Source organism: Heloderma suspectum, chromosome 1 (assembly GCF_057233095.1).
Source record: "Heloderma suspectum isolate Gila_16-S chromosome 1, 16-S_ref, whole genome shotgun sequence".
Classification (NCBI taxonomy): domain Eukaryota; kingdom Metazoa; phylum Chordata; class Lepidosauria; order Squamata; family Helodermatidae; genus Heloderma; species Heloderma suspectum.
Window position 1 is genome coordinate 219,962,659 of NC_139458.1, and position 26,868 is coordinate 219,989,526.

Below are 26,868 nucleotides of genomic sequence, written 5' to 3' on the forward strand. Positions count from 1 at the left end.
TCGAAAGAGACCACATGGGGCCCTGAAGACCCTAGGGTGGCCACTCACGAAGCGCCAAAACAGAGGAAATGCATCAGCAACAAAGAGGACAAAAGAGGACAACAATTTGCATCACATCTGCATGTGTAAATTTATATGTATAGATGCAAATTTGGAAAGAATAACAATAATTTAACCAGAAATGCAATGTGTCTCCCCACAGTGGAGAAGACTGACCAGGTGACCTGTATGCCTGCTCAGTCTGCTGTACGGTGCTAACTGCTGATGGGCTACTTCAAGGCCCCTGGGCTCTCCCTCCTTTAGGCTCTTGGAGGAGAAACCACATGTGGACTATTGGTTGTTGTTGTTGTTGTTGTTCAGTCGTTCAGTCGTGTCCGACTCTTCGTGACCCCATGGACCATAGCACGCCAGGCCTTCCTGTCCTGCGCTCTCTCCCGGAGCGTGCTCAAGTTCATATTCATTGCATCCGTGATGCTATCTAGCCATCTCATCCTCTGCCGTCCCCTTCTCCTTTTGCCTTCAGTCTTTCCCAGCATCAGGGTCTTTTCCAGGGAGTTTTCTCTTCGCATTAGGTGGCCAAAATATTGGAGCTTCAGCTTCATTATCTGTCCTTCCAATGAGCACTCAGGGTTGATTTCCTTTAGGATGGACTGATTTGACCTCCTTGCAGTCCAGGGCACTCGTAAGAGTCTTCTCCAGCACCACAGTTCGAAAGCATCCATTCTTCGGCACTCAGCCTTCCTTATAGTCCAGCTCTCACAGCCATACATTACTACTGGGAAAACCATAGCTTTGATTAGACGGACCTTTGTCGGCAAGGTGATGTCTCTGCTTCTTACTATGCTGTCTAGGTTGGCCATAGCTTTCCTCCCAAGGAGCAAGCGTCTTTTAATTTCATGGCTACAGTCACCGTCTGCGGTGATCTTGGAGCCCAAGAAAGTAAAATCTGTCACTGCTTCCATTTCTTCCCCTTCTATATGCCAGGAAGTGATGGGGCCAGATGCCATGATCTTAGTTTTTTTAATGCTGAGTTTCAAACCAGCTTTTGCACTCTCCTCTTTCACCCTCAACAAGAGGCTCTTTAGATCCTCTTCGCTTTCTGCCATTAGGGTGGTATCGTCTGCATATCGGAGGTTGTTGATAATTCTCCCAGCAATCTTAATTCCGACCTCTGATTCATCCAACCCGGCATCTCTCATGATGTACTCTGCATATAAGTTAAATAAGCAGGGTGACAATATGCAGCCTTGTCGTACTCCTTTCCCAATTTGGAACCAATCGGTTGTTCCATGTCTGGTTCTTACTGTTGCTTCTTGACCCTCGTACAGGTTTCTCAGGAGACAGGTAAGGTGGTCTGGTACTCCCATCACTTTCAGAATTTGCCACAGTTTGTTGTGATCCACACAATCAAAGGCTTTAGCGTAGTCAATGAAGCAGAAATAGACGTTTTTCTGGAATTCTCTTGCTTTCTCCATGATGCAGCGAATGTTGGCGATTTGATCTCTAGTTCCTCTGCCTCTTCGAAACCCAGCTTGTACTTCCGGTAGTTCTCGGTTCGCATACTGCTGAAGCCTAGCTTGTAGGATTTTGAGCATCACCTTGCTGGCATGTGAAATGAGCGCAATTGTGTCTTCAAATACAGGACACCTTCAAATAGAGGACTCTCTTCTGTCAGCTCTCCAAAACAGAGGACACCTGGCCACCCTAAAGACCCTATGGAAAAGTAACCTCAGGATCCTGGCATATTTGCCCCTCTCTGGCCTGTAGAAAGCTAGCCTGACAACTGATGAAAAAAACCCTATTAGGCAAAAAGGTGACTCGTACATTTATTAAATATATAGGTCTTTCTGCATCGAGTTGGTTACTGCAATATTTATTATGCTGCTTCTTATGCCAGTCTGATTGTCTCAAAGAAATAGTTTCTTTTACAATTATTGCAAAGGTTGAACATATGAAATAAGTTGTATTAGATTGATTACTTACTGTGCAATCAAGTTGTTTGGAGATGGACTTTGTCCCCATTCATTCCAAAGCAGAGTCTTATTGAAAAGCGTTTTGGCAATCATGCCAAAAGGATGTGCAATATGGTCAAATTGATATTCCGGATCTGCTTTTAGCTCCTTCAGCAAATTCAAAGACATAATTTCACTGTAAATATGAACACTGGCATCAAGCATTTTTGAAGCTGACTTGTGGTGACCCAGAGCCCTGTCCATTAGTTTCAAACCAAGTTTGGCATACTCGGTTTTTGTAAGGTTCCATCTGGAGGCCATGCTCCAGACTTGTGAAAAAAGATTCCACCCAAATTCACTGGAGGAACCTTCCTCAGCCATGTTAACGGTTCCATGCATGAGAGCATTTGGAGGAAAGTAATCCCGCAGCAGTTTGAAGAACACTGACACATTATTCCAATCTGCTAAGCTGTCAGCAAACTTTTGCTCATAAAATTCTGTTTTGTTAGCAAAGAAAGGAAAGACAAAATATAAAAGATTATCCTTGACTGTATTATTTATACCACCAAGGAATGGGATTGAGCAAGTTGTATTACTTGGAGGTAGCTCTTTAGAAATTGTTGCTAGAGTTCTGTAAATCTCCTGTATCCAAGGATGTTTAAAACTGAAGAGGATGTCCATTTTTGAAAGTAGGGCTGAAGAAACATGCAGTGATCTGATGATGCATAACAATGCACTTGAAAAATATTCATTATTGTTTGTGTATTGACTTGGTATTTCTGATGTCTGGCCTAAGTGTTGTATTGAGAACTGGAACAATTCAGTAAATGTTTGATTGGCCATTGTTCTGTTTTCAAAGTCCCTGGAAGTAAAAAGTAATTCACAATAGCTTTGTTTCAGGGACTCATGGAGGCTTGCATTTTTAAACAGCATCTGAAGTATTATGTGAATTACATCTTGGGCGGTGCAGTTCTGTAGCCTTCCAGCTCTATGATTCCTAATATCTAAGAAAGGACTCAGAGATAAATGCAAGACATCCACTATCTTTGTTTCTGCTGAAGTAATTTGTCCTAACAAAGATTCATTGAACTCCTTTTGAAACAGAAAGTGTGAAAAACCGTACAGGGTGGCAATTTTTTCTTTATCCGTTTCTTCTTTCAATCTGCTGTCAGAAAGTATTCTTGTCCCTTGCCTCAATACGTCATAGATTCTCTGGATTGTTTTATTACTATCATTGGGCAATGGAGGGATTGTTTCTAATCGGCTGATATTAAATCGGTGTTGAAAGTCTTTCTGAAATAACAGATTCCTGAGGACAGTGTTGATTACTCCTGAGATGTTACTTTGTGAGTCGTCTTCACCATACCTTTGTCGTACATGGGATAAAAGTCTAGTCAACTTCTCCAGTTCTAGACTGAAACGAAGACCATCATCATTATAATGTTCAGATAGATGTTGGTGTAATATATTTAAAAAATGCCTGTATGTATCTAGGCTTGTGCTATTCAGCTTCATGGATCTTAGCTGTTCACGAATATGTCCAAAGGCACTCCACGCATTCCACCAGGATTTGTTAGTGGTATTTTGGATTTTTTGCATTATTCCTGAAAGATAAGCAATCAAGGGATAGTTATGACTCATGTTTATATTTGTTATGCTAAAGTAGGTATCCTGAAGGGATAAGAGCTGCTCCAAAATGTTTTTGGTGGCTGTAGAATTAAGCAGAACATTTGAAAACTGCAATAGGACTTGCTGTGTTTCATCAAAATCCCACAATATGCCCTCAGGAAACAGTGGAGCTGTCAAAGACATCACCTTTTGGATAGTTCTCCATATTGTTGCTAATGTAAAATTGGTCTTATTTAAAAACAAATTATTCCAAATAGTTGTAGTTAAGTTTAATGCCTGCTTGGTTTCTTCCCGATGAGGATTAATGTACAAAAGGCTTTGAGCAAGTACATCAATAGGTGGAGAAAAAGTATTAAAAAGTCTTCCCAAATAAGTTTTGAAATCGATGTCAGAGGTTGCATTGAATGATAATTTTAACAAACTAAGTACCTCTTCTAAATAGGAAGCTTTCATCCCCCAACTTAAGTTTTCAAGGAACTGATGTGTTTCTGTTTTATTGGGAGCTAATCCTGTGCCAACAAGAATTAGAGCTTTTCTTGTCATTTCCAGTAGTTGAACATACTGTTCTGCATTTGTCACATTCTGATTGGAAGTCAACATATTTGCAACCTCATTCAAGACCTTTGAGAAATGTTTCCATTTTGATTGGTTGACAGCATTTTTGCTTACTTCTAACATCTTTGATACAGTAGCATTCTTACGGGGTTCACTATGCAGCAAAATAAAAGACACAAGTGCTCGGTTCCAGACTGATGGACTGATGGATACATTTTCTGCATGAGTGTCTGTTTCATTCAGGATAAAATGACTCAAAAGGTGTACACCAGAAGATTCATTTATAACATCCATATTGCCAAACAATGGTACTTGGCAGGTTAGATTACTTTGGGGCAGGTTGTCAGAGATCACTGTTAGATTATCTTCCATCTTTTGTATCCAGGGATTCTTATAGTTATAGAAACTGTTCCATTTAGAGAGAAACCCTGATGACAATTGTAATGATTTGATGAGACATTGAAATGCGTTGGAAAAAGTTGGTATCGATTTTAAATTTCTTATTGCAAGCTGAAACAATTCAATAAATGTATGGTGATGGGTTGTTCGGTTTTCAAAGTCCATGGCAGTAAAAAGGAAACTGCAGTTGCTTCCTCTTAAGGCCTCCTTTAGTGTGGCATTGCTCAACAACACTTCAACAGCAATGAGATGGAAGTCTTTGACGGTACAGTTCGGCAGCCTTTCATTGGCCTGGATATATCCCCTTAGAAAAGGGCTCAATGTTAAATACAAAAGTTCTGACACTTTTGCTTCTGCTGAAGAATTATGCCATGCCGGCATCCTATAAAACTCCTGAGAAAGTAACATGTGTGAAAAACTGAAGAGGGTATCAATTTTTTTCAGACTAGATGCGTCTGTCAACCTAGGGTCAGAAAGTATATCTATGCCTTCCTTGAATATTTGAAATAATCTTTGGACAGTTTCATTACTGGTGTTCATTAGTGGATTAACAGTAATTAATTCATTGATGTACTTTTCCTCCAGGTCTTCTAACACATGTAGAGTTTTCAGGATGGCGTCTAAAACCATTGTGACATTTGCCCCACTGATGCTGTCTTCACCATACTCTTCCAGTAAGTGGTTCACAAATTTAGCCAGTTTTTCAAGTTCCATTTTCAAAGGAAGGTCTGACCCATTGTGGTGGATGTACAGACCCTTGTGAAGTATATCTAAAAACTGCCCATAGACAATTATGTCTGTATCATTCCATTTTGCAGACCTGACTATTTCACCAATATGCCAATAAATATTGAATTCGTTCCACTGGGATTCATGAACTGAATTTTGGATTTTTTGCATCATGTCAGTCAAGAAGGAGATGATTAGGTAGTTGTGACTTGTGTTAACATTTGCAATAATATCAAAGATTTTCTGGAGTGCCAGGAGCTTCTCAGGAAAGTTCTCAACAGTTGTAGGTTTCAACAGAGTATCTGCAAACAATGATGACATTTCTTGCATTGAAGGTAGGTACCTTCTAAATTTTTCAGGCACATACGAAGATCTGTGAGAAGTTATCATTTTAATAGTTTGCCAGTACCTTGTGGTGTTAAAATTGGTCCTATTTAAAAATGCTAGATCCCAAATGCTTCTAGCTAAGTTGTGGACATTTTGAGTTTCTTTCAGGTGGGCCATTATGTCAAAAAAGGCCAGTCCATTGGAGCCATTCTGAAGCAGCAAAGATGTGAAGTTGTGGAGTCCACTTATTTCTTCCTTATTTAATGGGTCTCTTAATTTATTGCCTCTGTCACCTGCTGCTTGCTGCTGCAGAATTTTAGCTAATCTCAGTATAGTTTTGTTCTCAAATTGCTTTAATAGCTCTAGGTTTTTCAGTTCAGCAGTACCAAATTTCTCTTGTAAATCTTTGAAGAGTTGTAGTGATTTCTTAATGGTTTCTAAATCCTTTGACAGATGGCCCACTTCACCAGCAAGGTCTTCACCAGCATAATCATATTTTGAGAATATTTTTCTAAAATGCAAAAATACAAATTCAGTGAAAACTAGAAATAGAAATTTCCAGAGGAATAGCCACATTAATCTGTTGTAACAAAAACAAAAAAGGGTTTTGTGGCATCTTAAAGACTAGCAGAAATTTATTGTGGCATAAGATTTAGTGACCTAGAGTCCACTTCCTTGTTCTTAATAACAGAAAGGCAATTTAGGCTGCAACCTTATACCCACTTACCTGGGAGAAAGTCCCACTGAATTCAGTGGGTTTGACTTAGGCATGTATATTATTGTTCTGCTAGACTGAAGAGTACACATTGTCTCTTAGGTTCACTTAAGGAACAATCCTATATCCCCTAGACAGCTCCTAGGGGGACATTGGATTGTTCAGCTTCTGGGCTCCAACATCAGAAACAAGGCCCGACCTCAGTACCCAGAAACTGCGCTCCCCGCCCTGCCCCCAGCATGGTTCTGGCTACATCTCCATGCTTGGAAATGGAGCACAGACACAGGAAAAGGGGGAGTTCCCAGGGACAGGGAGGGAAGGAGACTGGGACAGTGGCCATACAACATTTCCTATTGCTGCCCCAGCCTCCTTCCCGCCCCCTCCCAAGCGCCGCTGCTAGACAGGCAAAACTTCCTCTCTAGCAGAAATGCAGGGTGGCTGGAGAGCAGAGATGAAGATCCCCTCCACACTCCAGCCACCCTGCATCAGATGCTCGTCCGCCTCTGATTTCGAAGGCTGCCAACTATCTTCATAGGATTGCACCCTTAATCTTACATACACATAACACTTCTTTTAACTAGTGCATTTATCAGTGTATCATTTATCTTAAGAACCAAGAAGGTGAAATGCTCCACAAAGAGTTCTGCCACAAATTTGGTTTTATTCTCCAAGGTAGACAGAGTTTTAAAACAAAAATCTGCCTTGCCATCAGATTTTGGCTTTTCTTTTTAGCACTGTCATAGCTCACTTCTGTTACAGTTCCTGATGCTCCTGTATATACATACTTTGCTCAGGATCACATTGGCTGCATTTAGATGTTAAGGGGGCAATCCTCTGCATGTTTAGACAGATAAACATCCTACAACTCCTAGCATGGCTGGCTGGAGAATGCTGGGAGTTGTAGGACTTTTTTCTGTCTATACATGCATAGGATTGTGCCTTTAGAGATACATGTATATGCCTGAGGCTCATGAGCTAACGCTCCCCACTCCTCTGGGCCAGCTCTCTGGAGGAATTTGGAAGCTTTTGCTTTCATTTTTAACTGATGACATTTTGTTTTCTCCCCTATGAACCTGTTCAAACTGTTAATAATCTTAATTATAATTTAGGGAAACATGTCAACATCAAACCATGGTTTCTGATCTGGCTTATTTCCCTAACTAACCACAGTTTCTGGTTCACACATGCCAACAAACCATGGTTAGTTGAAATGGACATTTCCAATCGCTTCCTTGCAGATGCACTGAAGGAGAGGGGCGGCAAAAGTGCATGGGTTCATGCTTCATACATGCAACAATGAACCATAGTTTGGTGTTCTGGCTGAGGGCAGCTATTATGAGAGTGTCCAGGGACCATAGGACAGCTTGGAAAACCCCACCAAGGTCCAAGACAGCGCTCTGAACCCAAAACAGGGAGTCAGAGATATGACCCCAGATCCAAAGGTCAGAAAAGCAACCTCAAAGAAGGAGGAAAAGGAGGGGAGGAGACTGGAGAGGCCAGGATATGTATTATCCTAATCATCCTCTAGCCTCCTTCCCTCTCCCTCCTAGACGGGTGTTTTAGCGAAAGAAACCCATCTAGGAAGGGGAGGGCAGGAGGCTCAGGATAAATTGTCTAGCAAAAATCACACAAGACAGAGGACAGGCAGTAGAAGATCATCTCCACCACTCCTCCAGTCCTGGTTGTTTCAGCCCAGCAGGGCATAGGAAACTTGGAAGCCCCCATGTTTGGGGGCTTCTGAGTGGTGAGGGCGTAATCAATGGGATTGCACCCTAAGTCACAGATTTTGTTGTCAATGTCATAGGCTAATATCATATACACATCTATTTGGGAGTAAGTTTCACCCAACGCAATGGGATTTACCTCTGAGTAAACATCACTCCAAGCCACAATGTATCATAGGTTTGTAGACTTGTTTGCCCTAAACAGTACAGTAAGTCCTGGATAAATACTCAGATGATCCAGTGAAAGCAACACAGTTGTTGCTAAGTTATTCCCCTCCCATTTCAGAATAAGCAAAATTCACATTAGCAGACCCCAAATTTCACCTTAAACAAACCTTGGCTCTGACTCTGATCTTACCTCAAAGCATCTTCCATTTCAGTAAATAAGGTATAGTTCTTTTTCCAATAAAGGGAGAGCTCACAAATGTCATTTGTTACTGAATTGTTCTTATCTACAAAAGAAAAATAAACAAGATCAATCAAAAATTTGCACTACTACCTTTCCACTTTAATTGTGATGATAGGCACAGAAGAACATTTGAAAGAACACCACAGTTATGTCCCCCTGAGCTTCATAATTCCCCCTCTCTACTGGCCTTCCAAAGAGGAGTGTAAAACACATCTTTTCCACACTACCTTCAGTCCAGCTGGCTACATTATACATTCCTTACTGCTGCCTTGACAGTGTGGAAAGGTGGCATAAAATTACTTTTATAAATAATTAATAATGATAAAGACCTCTGCCAGAGATCTTGGACAGCCACTGCCTATTGGTATAGATAGTCCTGGGCTAGATGGACCAATGATCTGACTCAGTATATGGTAGTTTCCTCTGTTCAAGGACTTTAACGTAGGGATGGCAGAGAATTCCACCACGGATCTCGGTGAGGCCGAATGCCAGTGCATTCGGCCCCCCAAACTCCATGTTGGAGCGGCCTGCCCCCCCTCGCCCCCCCGCGGATCCCCCGCAGGACGAGACTTACCTGGGGTGGATCTTCCGGGCGGCGGCAGCTGCGGCGGCAGCCAGTCTTCCAACCGGCTGCCGCCGCCACCATTTCCAGTGTTAAAAAAAAAAAAAAGACATGATAGACTACGTAAATCTTTACGTAGCCTATCACGTCTGACTTTAAAAAAAAGAAAAAAGCACATACGCAAATGGCGGCGGCTACGGCCACCGCCATTTGCATTCCTTATTTTGGCCCATCTTAGTCTATGTAAATATTTACATAGACTAAGACGGCGAAAATAAGGGGAAACGCAAATAGTGTCCGCTACGCTATTTGCGTTCCCCTTATTTTCGCTGTCTTAGTCTACGTAAATCTTGACGTAGACTAAGACGGGCCAAAATAAGGAACGCAAATGGTGGCGGCCGTAGCTGCCGCCATTTGCATATGCACGTGGTTTTTTTTTTTTAAGTCAGACGTGATAGGCTACGTAAAGATTTACGTAGCCTATCACAGCTGACTACAGGGACGCAAACGGCGGCGGCTATGGCCGCCGCCATTTGCATCCCTGCTAGCCAGCAGCCAGATGTCCGGCTGCTGGCGGAGCTGGCTGGCGGCTCCGCGGAATCCCCGCGGAGCGGAGCCGGCCGGCCAGGATTCCGGGGGGAGGCGCTCCACGCCTCCCCCCCCAGCGGAACCCGGTGGAGAGGGCAATTTCATACATCCCTACTTTAACAGCACAATACTGTATGTGACAACTCAGGTGTAAGTCCCACTGAGTTTACTCCCAGGTATTGGATTGCACCCTAAGAATCTGCATTGTTACCGTTTTTCCACAGAGCACAGAATACACTGACTGCAAAGAAACTTGGCATTTTTCAATGCAAAATTTCCTCCTTCATGGTTGCAGAGAGAGAATCAGAAAATTCTTTCTTCTCTTTTAACATCAGAGCAAACAAAAATGTTTTCTCTGCTACAGACCAATAGCAACAGACTACGACTTCTCATTTGGGGCTAGGGATGTACGAAAGTCACTTACCTTTTCAAAGGATGACATTCACAGTAGGAGGGAGGCGCTCCGTCCCTCCCCCTGAAATTCTCTCCGGCCGGCTCCGCACCGCAGAGATGCCGTGTAGCTGCCGGCCGGGGCCGCCTGCAGCCAGACATCCGGCCACTGGGCAGCCTGCAGGGACGCAAATGGCGTCTGCCGTAGCCGCCGCCATTTGCATCCCTGTATTTTGCAGTGATAGGCTACATAAATATTTACGTAGCCTATTACAGCAAAAAAAAAGGGAACGCAAATGGTGGCCACTACGCCATTTGTGCCCCTCTCTTTTGCCGTAATAGCCTACGCAAATATTTACGTAGGCTATCACAGCCAAAAAAAAAGGGAACGCAAATGGCAGCCGCCATAGCCGCCGCCATTTGTGTTCCCTTTTTTTTGCCGTGATAGGCTACGTAAATACTTACGCAGCCTATCACAGCTTCCGCAGGGACGCAAATTGCATCCCTGCATTAGCCGTGATAGGCTACGTAAGTATTTATGTAGCCTATCACGGCTATAGTGATGAAGCAAAAGGCAGCCGTGGACGCAGCCACCATTCACAAGTCAGCGCGAACAGCAGCAGGTAGGTGTCCCTTTTTGTGCGCCTTTTGCGGGGCAGGGGGACTTCATTCCACCATGGATTTCAGGGGGCAGAATGCACTGGTATTTGGCCTCACTGAGAACTGTGGCAGAATTCTCTGGCATCCCTAGTTGGGGCTGGACCTCTGGGCTAAAGTCCAGGGCCCCGCAGTTAGGTGTGTAGCATAGTCAGTCCTCATACATGCTTATAGCACTCCTCAGCCCACGTTTAACTTCATCTGATTGTAGTCCTGCTCTGTGTGCTTCCAAGCACCACAATGGTGAGAAAGGATCATAAGAAGGGAGAGCAGCAGGGGCCTTGAAGTCAAGAGTTAGCACCTGGACAGCAGACTGAACAGGCAAGGACCACCGTTCGTCTGGTCACAGTCTTCCCAACTATGGTAAAATTGTATTTCTATTTAAAATATAATAATCATGTTCAAATTTGCATTTATACATATAAATTAGCACATGCACATTTATGCAAATCCATTTTATCTTTTGTCCTCTTTGTTGGCGATGCATTTCCTCTTTGGGGGTGATGCATAAGCAGCTACCCTAGTAGGACCACAGGTTTGTGTTTTTGACTTCCCACATGACACATTCATGACTCTTAACTTCTTCAAACTACAGATTCTCTGATCTGTTATGAAAAGCACAAAAAGCAACCACAACCATCCAATTAGATGAGGGGTGGGGAATCTTTGTCAGTCCAAGTCCTGAATTTCACTCTGGGAAAGGTCTTGGTGGCCACATTGCATCTGGGGACTGATTTTAAGCCTACTCAGAAGTAAGTAGGACAAGCCTCTGCATGTCTACTCAGCAGGGCAAGCCTCAGAAGTAAGCAGGACTGAATTATTCAGCAGCTTCCTATCCCTCATCTCTCACCAGCAAGGAAAAGCTCTCATCTCCCATTAGTAGCTGATCGGAACCCAGTAGGCTGGATGGGGAACCCCCACATGCTGTATTCAGCCTGTGGGTGGAGGTTCCCCATGCCCAATTTTGATATTCTATTAGCATACATTAAAATAGCAAAATTCAGTAGTAGTAGTAGTAGTAGTAGTAGTAGTAGTTCTAGTCGAGTAACTGGGTCCTTTTAAATGTTATGATCCCAGCTTATTAACCTTATTCCTCTCCTTGCATGCTTCAGTGCTTCAAAGCTGGCCTGTTTAAACTAGAGTTCCTCACTACATCAAAAACTATGGTTTAAGATCTTGGTTAGTAAATCAACATTGAAACCAGAGTTCCCTATTTCAGATGTAATGGGGAACCCTGGTTTAAAGAGATCAGGATTGCTGTACCAAAGCCAATGTGCTTCAGGAGGAAGCAAGCAGGGAACATGTTTCCAGTTTAACAAACTATGGTCTATTAAGCCAAGAATGCTACATATGAACTGGCCCATTGGCTGAAATACTACAGTAATCTCTGCAAGATTACAGTTATTATCTCTGCCTGCTCTGTATCTCTCCATATGCCGGAACAAACATTAAAAGACCTTGTGTCTTTTATTGTTCACCACTCCAGCATCTATCTAGATGTGGAACAATATATAAACGTTATAAAAGAGAGAGAGAGAGAGAGAGAGAGAGGGATGACCCTGAATAACTTGGGAATGCATTATTTCTATTTTCCATTTACAGCAATTATTTCATTGAGCCGGTTCACATGTAACAGCTAACTATGGGTTGTTTAACCCATAGCTATGGCCACACAGCAGCGAGTGCATGCGCTGCCTCTATGCGCTTGTCACTTCTGCTTTCCTAAACATCCTAGGAACACCCAGCCATAATGTCTGAACCCAGAAACTCTGGGTTGTTTAGGGGTTAAAAATGCAGGCACAGGCAAACTGAATGACCTCACCTTGCTCTGAACAGTTCAGGACATATAGCAGACTGCTAATCATGTTCTGAATGGTTTGGAACCCATTGTCACTCATGACTCCTGGAGAATCCTCTTCCATATCCATAACAATCCTTTAAAAGGGGGAAAAGACAGAAGAGAGGTACTGCTGGAGTATATCATAGAACATTAAATAGCTATGGTTCATTTAAATTGCTAGGTAGTAAGAAAGAAGCAATTGCTTCTTATTTATCATGTCAATCAGTAATTATATTTATAAGCAATACTGAAAACATAGTTTTTTAAAAAGAAATATTGTATCCTGTCTACTACACCAACTGACATAGAGCACCAAGAATTGCATAAAAGTTGGAGCACATACAATTTTCCTTCTTTGTGCTTGCAAAACACCAGTTCTCTTGGTTGTTGTTGTTTTAATTGAATATTTCAAAGCAAGATTGTACAATTGGAGGCCTGCAGCCAACCCACACGCACAGCAAAATCTATGAGAAAATGTGGACCACCTCACTCTCACGTCTGTGATGCATGAGGCCTCTCTCCCCTCCCCTCTGCATCTTTCCCATCTCATTTCACATCCGTATGTTGGGAGTGGCAGCCCTTGCATAGCAAAGACGGAGTAAATGGGTGCCCAACCCTTCTCCCAAAAACCTCAAAGAATTTATGAGACGACACCCTACAATGTGGAGACCTCACTTGCTCAATTTCTCCCTATGCCATATATACAGAAAGAGAAATGGCATAAATGGGGCCAACATGGAGGCAACCATCACTGAAAGGGACAGCCCAGCCCACATAGTCCATAGGGAAAGACAGACGATGGAGATCAGCAGCAGAGGTGGCAACAGCGAAATGTATAAGCAATCTGCCCCACCTTCTCTCATGTCTCTTTCACTGGCCCTTTCTCCCTCTCCCTCCTCCCTGATGAATGTTCTGTTGGTGGCTAAACTTCACTGGCACAATACAATTTAATTTTTGTGAACCGCCCAGAGAGCTTCAGCTATTGGGTGGAATAAAAGTGAAAGAAAGAAAGAAAGAAAGAAAGAAAGAAAGAAAGAAAGAAAGACAATACAGTACAATACAATACAATACAATACAATAGAAGATTCTTAATCACTCCGCTTTCGCTCTGTGACCTAGTTTCCTACTTAGGCAGATGCTTTCTTCCCATCTCTTGATCTACAAAAGGTTTATGGTGTATCTCCAAAGAGGCTAGCCTCTCCCATGCCAGAGACATACCCAACTCAGCAATGATGCAGTTTTTAAAACTATCTCTTTAAATGAAGTTCAAGCAATCTCTTTGGGGGAAAAAACCTTAAAGGGACTGGAGTGCAGAGCAGCAGAAAAAACACCCACCCTCAAGAGCCATGAGCTCAGGTAAGATAAAACCCATAGCTCAGTCCCTTGCCTCACTTCCCACCTTTCTCAGCTGCAAAGCAGTCTTATTATGTGGTACCTAGAAGGGCTGGAGTACAGAGCAGCAGACAGAATGACAAGCAGCATTCTCATGCAAGAAACCACCATAATAACAACTGCAGTATCTTAGGAGTGTGCAAGAAAACTTCATTTGTTTCATTATTCATTGATTACATTTGTTACTCGTATTTGTTTTCACTGAGATTTTCCCCTTTGTTTTTGTTTTTTACGTTCGCCCCACTGCCTACGGTTGTGGGAGCAGTGGAACTGATTTAATTGGCTGCCACAAAAAAAATGGCAGCCTCCATCAGCAGCCTCCATTTCCCCCAACAAATGCTCTGGAACAATTACCCAGGGCATTCTAGGAAAATAAAATGGTGACCACCAGGAGGCAGACACAAGCAGAAGCTCCTGCCACAAAAAAGGGTAACTCCTCTGTATTCCCAAATTAGTGATGAATAGGATAAAGAAAATAAATCCATTCATAACCATTTGCCTCAATTTTTCATTTGTTATGAAATTACTACACATCCTGTTTTCACGTTGCATCAAAAGACATGATCAAAGTTGTATGAAAGCCTTTTGCTGGAAAGATTTAGTTTAATAATGCTGTCTAAAAAAACTTTACAGGAGATATATAAACGGTTATTAACTGTTTCCTCCCTATGCTTGTTCCACATGGCAATAAACACTGCCCATTTGGGAACTATAGATGAAGCCCATGTTTAGAGACTAAACCTTCAAATAAATGACTCAACTACTGAGCCACCAAAATATCATGCTTTCTTTTTGTAACACCTCCCTTTATAACAGTTGAAGCTACCACTTCATCACTGTCAATGTATACCAGGCACAACTATTATGTCTGCAGAGCATAGCCTATCTCTTTTTTTTTTACCTGCTTGTATTCTGAAGGGTAGCAATCATATTCTTCATATCGATGACACCTTGAGTGATATCTGGGGCCATCAGGAGGATACGCCATATAGAAGTTTCATTCTGCACTTGGGAGATGACTGATAAGAATGAGACTGTTTCCTTGACAAAAGATGCCTGGTACTGAGGATCATGCTGTAACTAAAGAATAAAAAGGAACACTTTTTAAAAAAAGGAGAAACAGATTTATAAATCTCTCCCTTGCTATGTCACACAACAAAACTTTTGAAATATGCTTCTAACCAAAGAAAAATGTCTCAATTTATTACAAAATCATTCATTAAAATGCTCTCTTTCTTGCTGTTTCTTATGCCTAGAGCTCTCTCCCAGAGCACCTATGTGATGCTGACTCCCATCCAACCATCCGTCCTTCCTTCATGTCACTCTTCCCAAAACCTCATCCCTTACTGAATGTAAGCCTAAGTAAAGAATTCAATGCATGATCTTCCCCTGTACGCCCTTGCCTTCTTCTTCTGTCCATCTTTCTGTTGCCTCCTCAAGGGTAAACCCCTTGAGACAAAGATCTGTCTTTCTGTTATTGTTCTGTAAAGAATACTTATTAATATTCATAGAGACCTTGGATAACTGCTGCCAATTAGAGGAGACAATACTGGACCATATGGCCAATAGTCTGACCGTGTAAGGCAGCTGCATGGGTTCATGATATGTTCAACTATTTCTCAAGGATTCTGGGCCTTTCTCTCAAATCCTTGCTGAACTTTTTCCCATCTCTTTGGAACTTTTCACCAGACATTCTGTGGGGCAGACATTTAGCTAAACTTGATATGGCATGTTTGCTTATACCCAGATCTGCCCCAACCACACATAAAGGTGGTTGGCAGATATGTGTGTGTGTGTGTGTGTGTGTGTGTGTGATTTTCAGAGAAAAGCAGGCATTTGTGTGTGGAGGGGTGACTTCAGCTCACTTTCCCATAGGCTTTCCTCACAAGAGCTTTTCTTCCATCTGAGCTCACTTCCAGTATCCAAGCTCAGTTAAGAAGAAAATGATCAGGGATACAGACCATGTTGAGCTAACAGGAAGAAGAAAGTTTGGCATCCCCTGCCCATGCAATCTTTCTGCTATTAAACCAGGCCCCCAACTTGCCTCTGTCTCCAGGACTGAGCAGATCTGGGTTTACACTCAAATCTACTCTCTCTAGTTTAGCCCACAGGCTTCTAGCTCAACAAATACTGCAAGCATTTTCCACCTTCACCCTTGACCAAGGAGAAGGCAGCTTGCCAGTTTTCCAACAGTCAAAGATAAACCCCACTCCTGCTTCATCCCTGCTTCTCTTTTCATTTCCAGCTGTTGTTGGAGATCACACAGCACAAAGAAATGTAACATCCCTTTTACAAAATTGCCAGCTGCATTGCTATGGGCACAGGGTGATGGAACAGCTACAATGTGGAAAGCCAGGTTGATAAAGGAAAGGTGGCAACCGCAGGAGAGAAACCTTCTTCTGAGCAGTTTGATTAAGGTCATTGTTCAGCAGCCTTTTTCTTTACAAAGAAAGGAGAGAGCTGGATACTCACTTTAGGAATCTGATTTTTGAATTCTTGAAAAAATGACTCCATAAGAGACAGGTTGCTGAAGCAAAATGTCTGATAGATGTTTGTTCCAACGACTTCCCAAAGGAGACTCCGTGAAGTTGCGTTTGCTGACATAACCTCACAGATCTCAGCTTTAAGGGTTGCTACAGGTGATTTTTGCATCTGCATCAAAAAAAATAAAATAAATTTCAGCATAGGAAGTATTGAAAATGAGTTGTTTTGATAAGTCTGTTTAGATTAATATTGTCTGGAATGCTTTGAGCAAATGTTTTGAAGCACTAGGACTGTTGCTGTAAAAGTTAGAGAGAGAAAAGAAATGAAAGAAAATCTCAGTTCCACCAGCCACAAAACTAGCACTGAGACCCAGGACATTGGAGTTGATAAGAAGCCTAAAATGATACTGTCCTGATAAACAGGGACCCCCTGTCTAAGTGGGTTTCTCCACAACAACGAGAGGAGATGTCAATTGTGGCTTACCTGGATTTTTCAAGGAGCCGGCTTTGATTCGTGCAGGGCTCCACGAGCGAGTGTATCACACCAATAAAAGCTTCTTCACATAACACACTTCTGGGTGGGTGGTTGTGGTGGTGGTGGTGGAGTAAACATCATCTGACTGGCAGGGGCTGCTCAACCAATAAAAGAAGCTCCCCCCCCCCCACTCTCACCCCGTTTCTCCTTTGATAAAATCCTGGAAAGTTTCCTCACCTGTCTTTAGGGAATTGGGGCTTTAAAATGTGTTGTTTCAATGGGCGGGGGGGGGGGGAAATCTCTGTAAATTCTGATGTGTGCATTTAGGGGACAAGCCTCATTGACCACAATGGGAGTTACTTCTGAATAGACACTAACTGGTTTGTACTGGGAAACACAGGGGAGACAGGAACAATCTCCTTTTCTCTCCCCCCCCCCATTACTGACTTCCTTAAATAAAGAATCATTAGAAGAACACAGTGTTCTTGCTGCCCTGCTGATATCAATTGAAGCTTCGAAGCTTTGACATTAAGGCTCTCTAAATGCGTTGTTTCGATTCATGGGAATCTCAGTAACTTTGGGAGTGCACATTTCAGGAACAAACCTCATTGACCACAATGAGAGTTACTTCTGAGTAGACACACATATGTTTGTGCTGGGAAAGGGGAAACAAATGAATGAAACAGCCCCTGTTCTAACCCGATGCTGCACAGGAACTAAGGTGTGAATTAGTTACTTCCAAAGGCAATAAACCAAACAATGGAGAATCACAGCTTTGGAAAAGCGCTTTACAGCCTTTAGGGAATTGATGCTTTAAAATGTGCAATTTCAATGGGGGGTGGGGGGAATCTCTGTAAATTCTGAAGTGCGCATTCAAGGGACAAGCCTCATTGACCACAATGGGAGTTACTTCTGAATAGACACTAATTGGTTTGTGCTGGAAAATACAGGACAGGAAACATACCTTCACTAGGGTCATGATGAAGGGCACACCCTTGGGCAGGGCTAGCATACTCAAGGTAAATGCAGGGGTTGGGGCACACAACAGCTATACCGTGGAGAACCCGACTTAAGGAAAAGAATCAGACTTAAAGCAGTCTCAGGAAATCCTATTTTTCAGTGATAAGCTCTGGGGTGGCTGCAGGATGGCCACAACATCATGTATCCCTAACGACCTCCAAACACAGCCAGCTCAGTGTAAACAGTTCATGGAGACACCCTCCTACCCTCTATGATAGACCCTGCTCCCCACACTTCCTAATTAGGGCATATACGAACGCTTCCTGTCCCACCATCTCAGGGCCAAAACAAACATTACTCTTGTCAGGGGTGTTTCTGAGCGCAGGGAGTGGGATAGCAGTTCAGATTCTGAAGCAGAACCATCAGACATGGGGGAGGTGTTTTCTCAGGCTAGTCCAGATATGAGTAGGCCTGCTTTTCAGGTTACAAACATACAGATGGCTGAGCTTGAAGGTCCCTCCTCACCTCCCCACCCTCCATGAGAGGCAGCGAACAGGAGTTTGACCTAATAGATGCCAGGCACAGATGCAGAGCAAAGAGAGAGAAGGCAAGGGCGGAACTCAGACAGTCTGCTCAATTGGCCTCGCATGAGAAGCTGCGCTTAGAGGCCTCACGAGAAGAGAGGGACCTCCCCCGCTTAAGTTAGGCTAACGAGATCACCTCCCTCTTTAAACGGCGGGCAACTCTCGTAAATTCCCCTGAAGGCATTCCTGGTAGACAGAGAGTTTCTCTGAGAATTTGCATCTGTATGACCCTGTGAAGTAATGGATTAAAAGCTGTAGACTGAGGCCTCTTGTCTGTGTATGTTTGGGCATTGAAGTGGGGGCTAAAGGAATTCTGACAACTCTAAATGTGTGTCTAGCTGCTATATCGTCTTTTCATTTTTACTCCAGAGTAGGAGTGGAGGGCCCAATTCAGATTTTAAAATTCCCCTATGCTACATGCCAAGGTCTCAGTCGAGATTGGGGGCTCTGTATCTACTCTAGAGTAAAAATGAGTCTTTAGAAAAAGACATGGCTGCTAGAAACACATTGAAAAGTAATGCTTGTTTCCAGATTCAACTGGAAATGGCTCTTCAGCACATGTGCACATTCAGGAACACACACCTCCCTCACGCTTGGCAACCAGATGCTGCATGAAGTATGAAGCTGCTGCAACATACAAGAAGCCCATGCTTTCTTCAGAATAGTCAAAGTTTCAGAAAAAAGCTATTACTTCCAAGCTTAAAAAATATATATATTAAGGGTTGTTTCACACTCTAAATATTATTTACACTACTAGCATAATTTAATTTCTGTTTGATGATCAGTGGCATTCTGGCAAGACCAGTCTGACATAGCTGTGTTTTGCTGTCTTCATGCAGCAGAATATGACAGCGTAGTCATAGTCTAATCACATTACATTTGGGTGCATTTCAATTGTTGGAATATGTATTTGTCCAGGACCTCTGTAGAATAAACAGAAATAGGATCATTGCTATTTGCACAATAAGGCAGCAATCTGGGAAACTAGAACCATGGCTGTATTTTCTTATTAAAACAAAAGCACACACTAACATTAGGTTACAAAGTGATATTTTAAAGGTGATCTTATTAAAGTGAATATAGAGAATTACCTCTGCCAGCCTGAGAATCTTGTCGAGCAAGTGAATTCTGGCATGGCTGGCTGACGATGAAATATTTTCAACGGCATTATTCAGATTGACTGCTGAATCAATTAAGTCTGCAGTGATTAAAAAAAATGCAAACATGTAAATGCTTCAAATGCTAGAATTTGCTCATTGTACCAAAGCATGACTCTTCTTATATAAGCTAAACAATGCCTGCTTTTAGCATGGATGCCTGGAGCAGTCACAATCCATCACTCTTCCAAACCATAGCAGCTGGTGAGGCAGTTTGCTAAGTAGTAAGTGGTATCCACGGTATTTGATGGAGGGTTCCCTCCCTTAACTTTGAGTGGTGGGAGGCAGCAGCGCACGCAATGACCATCGCAGTCAGCACTGCACACGTATACAATTGTGAACCAGATAGTCACTCGTGCACATGGGCATGGCTTGTGCCAGGTGCAGCTACCCAGACAGCAACTTCACACCTGCACAGTTGTTGACTGAGAGTGACGCCTTCTGCCTCTCCGCGGCTGCTTCCCACTTCCCCTATAATAGCGGAAATATAAAATATACCCTATAATAGTGGTATATCTGCATGTGGACATCCAGTGTGCCTGTAGGGAGGAAGGGGAATGACAGCAGAATAGAAGAGGGTTTGCACTGAGCCCAATCTGTCCACAAAGGATATTTTCAGTGGCAAGGGGAACAACTCTTTGCCACTTAAAGGACTGTGGGGTGCACTGGGAGGAGTTCCACCTTGTAGCAAGGAGCAAGCCTCTTTCATTGCCAAAAGGATTGCAAGGAAAGAGGGAACTGGGCTCCAAGGATCTCCTGTGATTCTAATCCCCCCCCCCGGGGGGGGGGGGACAGGAACTGGGAATTTCTTTTGGAAGATGGCAATTTAAAAATATTTCTCTCCCCTTCCTCCTCTGCCACAATTTCCCCATTCATCCCAACCCCAGTGTGAATTCTCTGTGGCTCCCGAATTGTTTACATATATCTCTGTGTGAGACCACAAAGGTTTTGTACCTCAGAATAAGGCCATTGACTCTCATACGTCTTTGAGAAATTCTCAAACATTTGCTGGCACTGATCTGTTTGGCTGTTGCTGACCAGATATTGTTTATTTTTGCATTTATACCTCCTCTGGCCTCTTAAGGAATCTTAATTATAGTTTGGCTTGGTGTCTGAATTGACAAATCACGGTTTGAGATCAGCCAGTGGAAGAGAATCAAAAATAATGGTTTGAAATAGGTTTGTCAGTCACGGTCTGTGCCAAACTGTGGTTTAACATAATGCCTCAATTGACAAAGCCATAGTTACAGCCATCCAGCAGTGTAGTGGTAGATTTTTAGGATTTATCACTCCAGTTTTTAGGATTTATCACACAATCCTATGCATGTTTACTCAGAAGTCAGTCCCACTATGTTCAATGGCCAATTGGGCTTTCTCCCAGGTAAGTGTGCATAGGACTGCAGCCTTAGCTGCCTTCCCAAGATCTCTGCAAATTTAATTAAGAATAAACACCCATTGGATTGCACTGTTAATTCTAGAACATTAATTTCTGCAGTAAGTAGAATTGCCAAATGCAACCTGCTCTGTCAGCTACACTTTTTGGTAAAAGGTTGGCATGTACCTGGGTAAACAAACCCTGGTGGAGGGGAGGGAAACAGAAAAAAAATCAGTTGAGGGGAGGGGAGAAAGGTGTGAGTGTGTATGTGTGTGTGTGTGTGTGTGTGTGTGTTTCAATCCAGCTGGGTATGTGGCCGTTCCTGTTGCGGGATGGGAGAGATATAATGAAGGAGCTTAGGGAAGGCTAGTGGGCAGTGTTGGGGCACTAAGGGAGTGTGCAAGGGGGCTGTTTAAATGAGAAGGGATCTGTCCAGGAGGGCTGTGTTGAGAGGGTGAAGCTTCCACAGAGTATCATATTTTGTAAACCTAAAATGTTTGTGAGTGAGTGGGTGAGTGAAAAAGATTAAGACCCCTGCATTTTTTCTCAGACATCCAGTTGAAATGCCACTGCCTTACTCTCAGCTGCACTGTTTTTGGATCCCAGGGCAGGCGGTATAACTTACAAGGTTGTACAAGCTTAGAAGGGGCGTGGCTGTGCGGGGGCGTGGCCGCGACTGTCACGAAGGGGCCCTGCACTTCGGAATTTGCCACTATACTACTGCAGCCATCACCCTGCCTCCAAGGGCTGCTGCACATGGAGACAAGAGTGAAGCTGTCTGAAGGCTGGGAGGATGGAAAGCAGAAGCACACAAGCAGCTCCAAGACATGCTTTGCCAGGCTATATGTTTAGAGTCTTTAGATGCTCACACTGACTGTCAGGGAAGACTAGTGGCTGATACAGTTCTAGGGAGACAATTGCCAAGGAGCAATGTGGCAGAAAAGGTAGAGGTGTGTGTGTGTCTGCTAGAGATACTGGTTTCAAGGTCTGCCAACGCTCTTGGAGGTGACACTGACACAATGTGAAGTAGCATGTATCAGTCTTTCAACGGGTAATTTTCTGTAATCTACCAGGAAATACTGGAGCACGTAGTTATTATGGACACTTTGGGATGAAATATAAAAAAGAACTCCACCCGTTCCCTCCCACAAGCCACTCAAGGTGACTGAACACTCTGGGGGTGGAGGGAATGCCCTACAAATTTGCTTGCTGCAAGGAATATTTAATGATGCTGAGAATTTCTGGTTGGGGCAACAGGATAATTACAGAGCGGATGATTCCTAAATATTGATACCAGAGAGATTCAAGTCCAAATTATTATTACATTTAGGCAAGGAAGCCACCTTAGTTGGTGCAACATGTAGCTATTTAACAAATATCATGAGACCTAGTTATACAATAATAGTGGACAAATATTACACAGCTGTTTTACAAATAAGTACTTATAAACAATAATATTATCATTAGTTAATATATTATAACTATAAATTATTATTTAGTACAATAAACAAACTATTATAGCAGACCCAATATTGTTAAAACATTTACTTTTAGAAAGAACAAAGTCAAAATAGATAGATGGCATGAGCCATCAAAAATTAAAGCCTGTGCGGTCCCACTGATTTCATGGGAAGTAACAACACAAACAGCCTCTTGTCCATTCTGAAGTTACTGGAGTAACATGTACTGAAAATGTGGTGAAACAATGTGTAAAACAAAGAAAAAATGTCTTTTTAATTAAAGGAGTGGCAAAAAAATACTCTTGATACAGAGCAATATGCTTGAAAACACATTGGGCAAACTTCAAAAAAATCAGCTTTCTATGACACCTGAGGAGGTTTCCCCCTTGTTTTTTGTATTAATGTTTCAGCCATGTCTTTTTCCTTTAAAACAGTAGCTTTCAACTTCTTCTAATCCAGGACACATCTTTAACCTCAACTAGCAATTTGGCACCCACTTTTGTACCTTATCTGCCTGTTTCCCTTTTCCTCTTTTGGTTTATCTCCTTTTTCTCTTTTTCCTACTCTCACTTTTTCCCCTTCACTTCTAGAAAAAGAGGAGGCGTTCATGGTGTAGCTAGTGCTAGTGCAATCCTTCTTAGGCCAGGATGTGATCCACTTTGAGGTCCTGACCATCAACCAGTAGTATAGCAGCAAATCCAGAAGTGCAGGGTCCCTTCGTGACAGTCACAGCCACGCCCCCTCACAGCCACGCCCCTTCTAAGCTTGTACAACCTTGTAAGATATGCAACCTTCAACTGGGATCCAAAAACAGTGCAGCTGAGAGGAAGGCAGTGGCATTTCAGTTGGACATCTGAGAAAAAATGCAGGGGTGTTAAAATCTTTCCCCCCCACTCACTCACTCCCAAACATTTTAGGTTTTCAAAATATACCCTATGGAAGCTTCACCCTCTCAACTCAGCCCTCCTGGACAGATCCCTTCTCATTTAAACAGCCCCCTTGCACACTCCTTTAGCATTCCTGCATTACCCATTAGCCTTCCCTAAGCTCCTTCATTATATCTCCCCCCTCCCTCTCCAACAGAAATGTCCACACACACAGCTGGATCGAACAGCTGCACACACACACACACACACACAGTGGTGTAGTTGTAAATTTGGAAATCAGGAGCTCATTGTGACAGTCCTCAAGGGCAGTCCAAAAATTTCAGGCAGCTGTGTCGATCCATATCAACAAACCAGTTCTAGGAGTTTTCCTCTCCACCAGGAGCACGTCTTTGGTAAAGCGAATAGGTCTTAACTGCACATTCCAAACCAAGTCATCCCAAATACTTTGCATTCCAATATGGAACAATATATTGTTGCTTGGAAAATTCATTCCCCCCACAGCTACAGTGAGGATCGCAGCTAAGCTCAGAGGGAACAGGGAATTCTGAGGGGGGTGGCAGATGACATCAGAGTCCCTGCTAATGAAAAAGTGCCGGGGCTGTGTCCCCGCAAGCCCTGCCTCCACTACACCACTGCCATCAACTGAAGACCAGTCCTTTAAAAAAGAACGTGGGCGTGCACGCACACACACGCACACACACGCACGCGCATACACGCATGCACACCCACACACACTCACACACACAGCAGTAGCAAATGACAAGGATCAGATTCCCACTTCTACATAAGGGACATAGTATGCTTCTGTTTTGTTTTTGTGTACCCTTAAAATATCTCAGAAAAAGCAACTCACAGTCCTGTTGAAATCAATGAGATTTAAGTGCTTAGCTGGGTGCTTAGGCAGTACAAAAAAAATGTCTAAATTTCTCTGGCTTCCCCGTGTTGTTACTAAGTCTTCCCCAAAGGAGTTATTTGGCACATAATGAAATGAGCCCAGTATGTAGGCTTGATTTATTGGGCTGATCTGGGCACAAAAAAACCAGGCTCGGATAAAAATGTGCAAAATTGATCACTGAACCCGCTAGTGTTAGTGCAAGACCGTACAACCATCTGACCTACACAGAATCCAATGTAATTTATTCATATATCTTTTTTTTCCTGTCGCTTATTCTCTAGCACCAGTAAAATTGTCTACTCAACAGATCACATATCATGTGTAGATGTGCCAAGTCTCTCCTTCTCCTGGAAGAAGTCCAACATTCAAACAATCCAAGTATCAGCCTTGAACCTGAAACTCCTGAGACATTTGTGTTATTTGTTTGTTAAAACTTGTTTAAATACACATATTTGTAACTATTCACAACAGTTTAAAAGGGGGGAGTAAGCATCCTTTTTGGGCTGTGGGCACATTTAGCAATTTGGTAAACTGTCAAGGGCACCACCACAAAATGGCTGACATGGGAAATGTGGCAAAGAACAAGTAACCTGCCCAAAAGACTGAGTACAAGGCAGAAGTGGTGTCTGAACCGCAACATACTAAACAACTCCTTTAAAACCACCAACAGAAACCTATTTCACAGCAATCCCAGCTCCCGGTAAGAAAATGTGTTTTTTTATTATTATTATTTTTTAGTGGGAGAGCGAAGGACATCTTGGCAGGCACCAGGACTAGTGTCCAGGGACACATTGGTGCCCATGAGCCACACGTTGCCCACCCCTGGTTTAACTCACAGAACAATCTTAACCCCCTCAGATAGCCATCTGAGGGGAGCCAGGTGTAGCAAAATTGCTTCTCTTCCGGCGGAGAGGAGCTCTGGTGAGAGTGGGGCAGGCTGCATCCATCCCAGAAGCCTCAGTTATGCCCACAGAAAGCTCTGCTGTCAGTGGTGCTTCTGTCAGTGGTAGGGTGCAAACTGGCCTTCCAGGAGTGGGGCAGGGGTAGGACAGAGGTGGCTTGGATCCCATTCGTTCACCTCCGCTCCAGCTGGGAGCTAGTGATATTAATCCCACTGAGAACAATGGGGGGAAATCGTGAAAAACAAAGATCTGCGCAGAGAAAAAAGGGTATCTCCACACTCACACTTACCATCTGACTAGCACAAGCATCCTGCAATCCCACTTAAGACTGCAATCCTATGCACACTTACCTGGGAGTGAATACCCTTGAACTCAGTAGGAATTACTTCCACATAGACATGAATAGAATTGCACTGTTACTCACTAAAGTATTCTCAACAGTTTAAAATAATTGCTTACTCACTCAAGTATCCCAAAAATGTGAAGCATTTTAATAAAAGCATTTTAATAAAACTCACCTGGGCCTTTGTCCAAAGAGTTTCCCATGATTAGAACTTTATCTGCTGCAAAGAGAGAGAGACTACTAAGCTCTTAATAGAATCAAATAACCTACCCAATGAACCATTCCTGCTTTTGGGAACATCAGCACTCTGGAATGATGGATTGCTGTCCTTCTCCGGGTTAGCTGACCTTCTCCGTTTTCTGATAAGAAAAAAGGAGTGAGAAGAATCCTGCGTCATCACTAGGGATGGCGGAGAATTTCTCCCCGAAACTTCGGGGGGCCGAGCGCCAATGTGTTCGGCCCCCCGAACAAGTTTCGGGGAGAAATCCTCCGCACCCCCCCCGCACCCCGCACCCCTCCCGGGACGGGACTTACCTTTGCCGAATGTCCCTCCCGGCAGCGGGTCCGGCCGCCACCATTCCAATCAAAGAAAAAAAAAAAACGCCCCCGTGATAGGCTACGTGACGATTAACGTAGCCTATCACGGCTAGATTTGCAAAGTCAGCCGTGATAGGCTATGTCAATCGTCACGTAGCCTATCACGGGTGACTTTAAAAAAAAAGATACGGATAATGGCGGCCCCCATAGGGAGCCACCGTTCCCGTTCCTTATTTGGTCGCTGTAGTCTACGTAAAGATTTACATAGACTACAGCAACCAAATAAGGAACGCGAATGGCGGCCCCCTATGGGGGCCGCCATTAGCGTACGCGCTTTTTTTTTTTTTTTAAGTCACCCGTGATAGGCTACATGACGATTAACGTAGCCTATCACGGCTGACTTTGCAGATCTAGCCGTGATAGGCTACGTTAATCATCACGTAGCCTATCACGGGGGCGTTTTTTGTTTTTTTTTTAAACTTTCTAGTTCGCGGCCAGGCAAGGCGGGAAGCCTCCCCCCCCGGCCTGAACTTCACGGGGGGAGCAGCAAAGCGCCTCCCCCCCACCGCGAACAAGCTTCGACGAAAGGTAAGTGACTTTCGTCCACCCCTAGTCATCACGTATAGCTACCCTCTCACTGAAGTTTCTTCCATTAAACCACATTTAGGCTCACTTTCAAAACGTGGGCTCCTTTATAAAGCACTCAGTTTATTTTGGCATGAAGTTTTTATTTAGGCCCATTGGATAGGTGTCAGGAGATCGGAGGCTGACGTCTGTCTCCATAGGATTGCACCTTTAAATTAAGTGTACAGTTCTACTTCTTAGCTTTTGAGAGTATTTTGAGTCAGAAGTACAAATCTGATTAAGAAACAATTTGCTTATTTTTCTGGTTTAAATGATAATAGGGATGTCCGTCACTGGGAAATCTGCCCTTGTTTGAGC

General features: G+C 43.3%; 1 protein-coding gene across 1 annotated transcript in view; it reads right to left on the reverse strand.

Moving 5' to 3' along the window:
- The window catches only part of ABCA12 (ATP binding cassette subfamily A member 12), a 201,577-nt gene that overhangs the window by 137,252 nt on the left and 37,457 nt on the right, over window positions 1-26,868 (reverse strand). The window contains exons 4-8 of the mRNA XM_084830130.1: window positions 25,660-25,748; window positions 19,462-19,568; window positions 16,341-16,520; window positions 14,770-14,948; window positions 1,984-6,102 (exon numbers count right to left, since the gene is read on the reverse strand). Coding sequence (XP_084686256.1) covers window positions 1,984-6,102; window positions 14,770-14,948; window positions 16,341-16,520; window positions 19,462-19,568; window positions 25,660-25,748 — 4,674 coding nt within the window. The remainder of the gene's footprint in view (window positions 1-1,983; window positions 6,103-14,769; window positions 14,949-16,340; window positions 16,521-19,461; window positions 19,569-25,659; window positions 25,749-26,868) is intronic.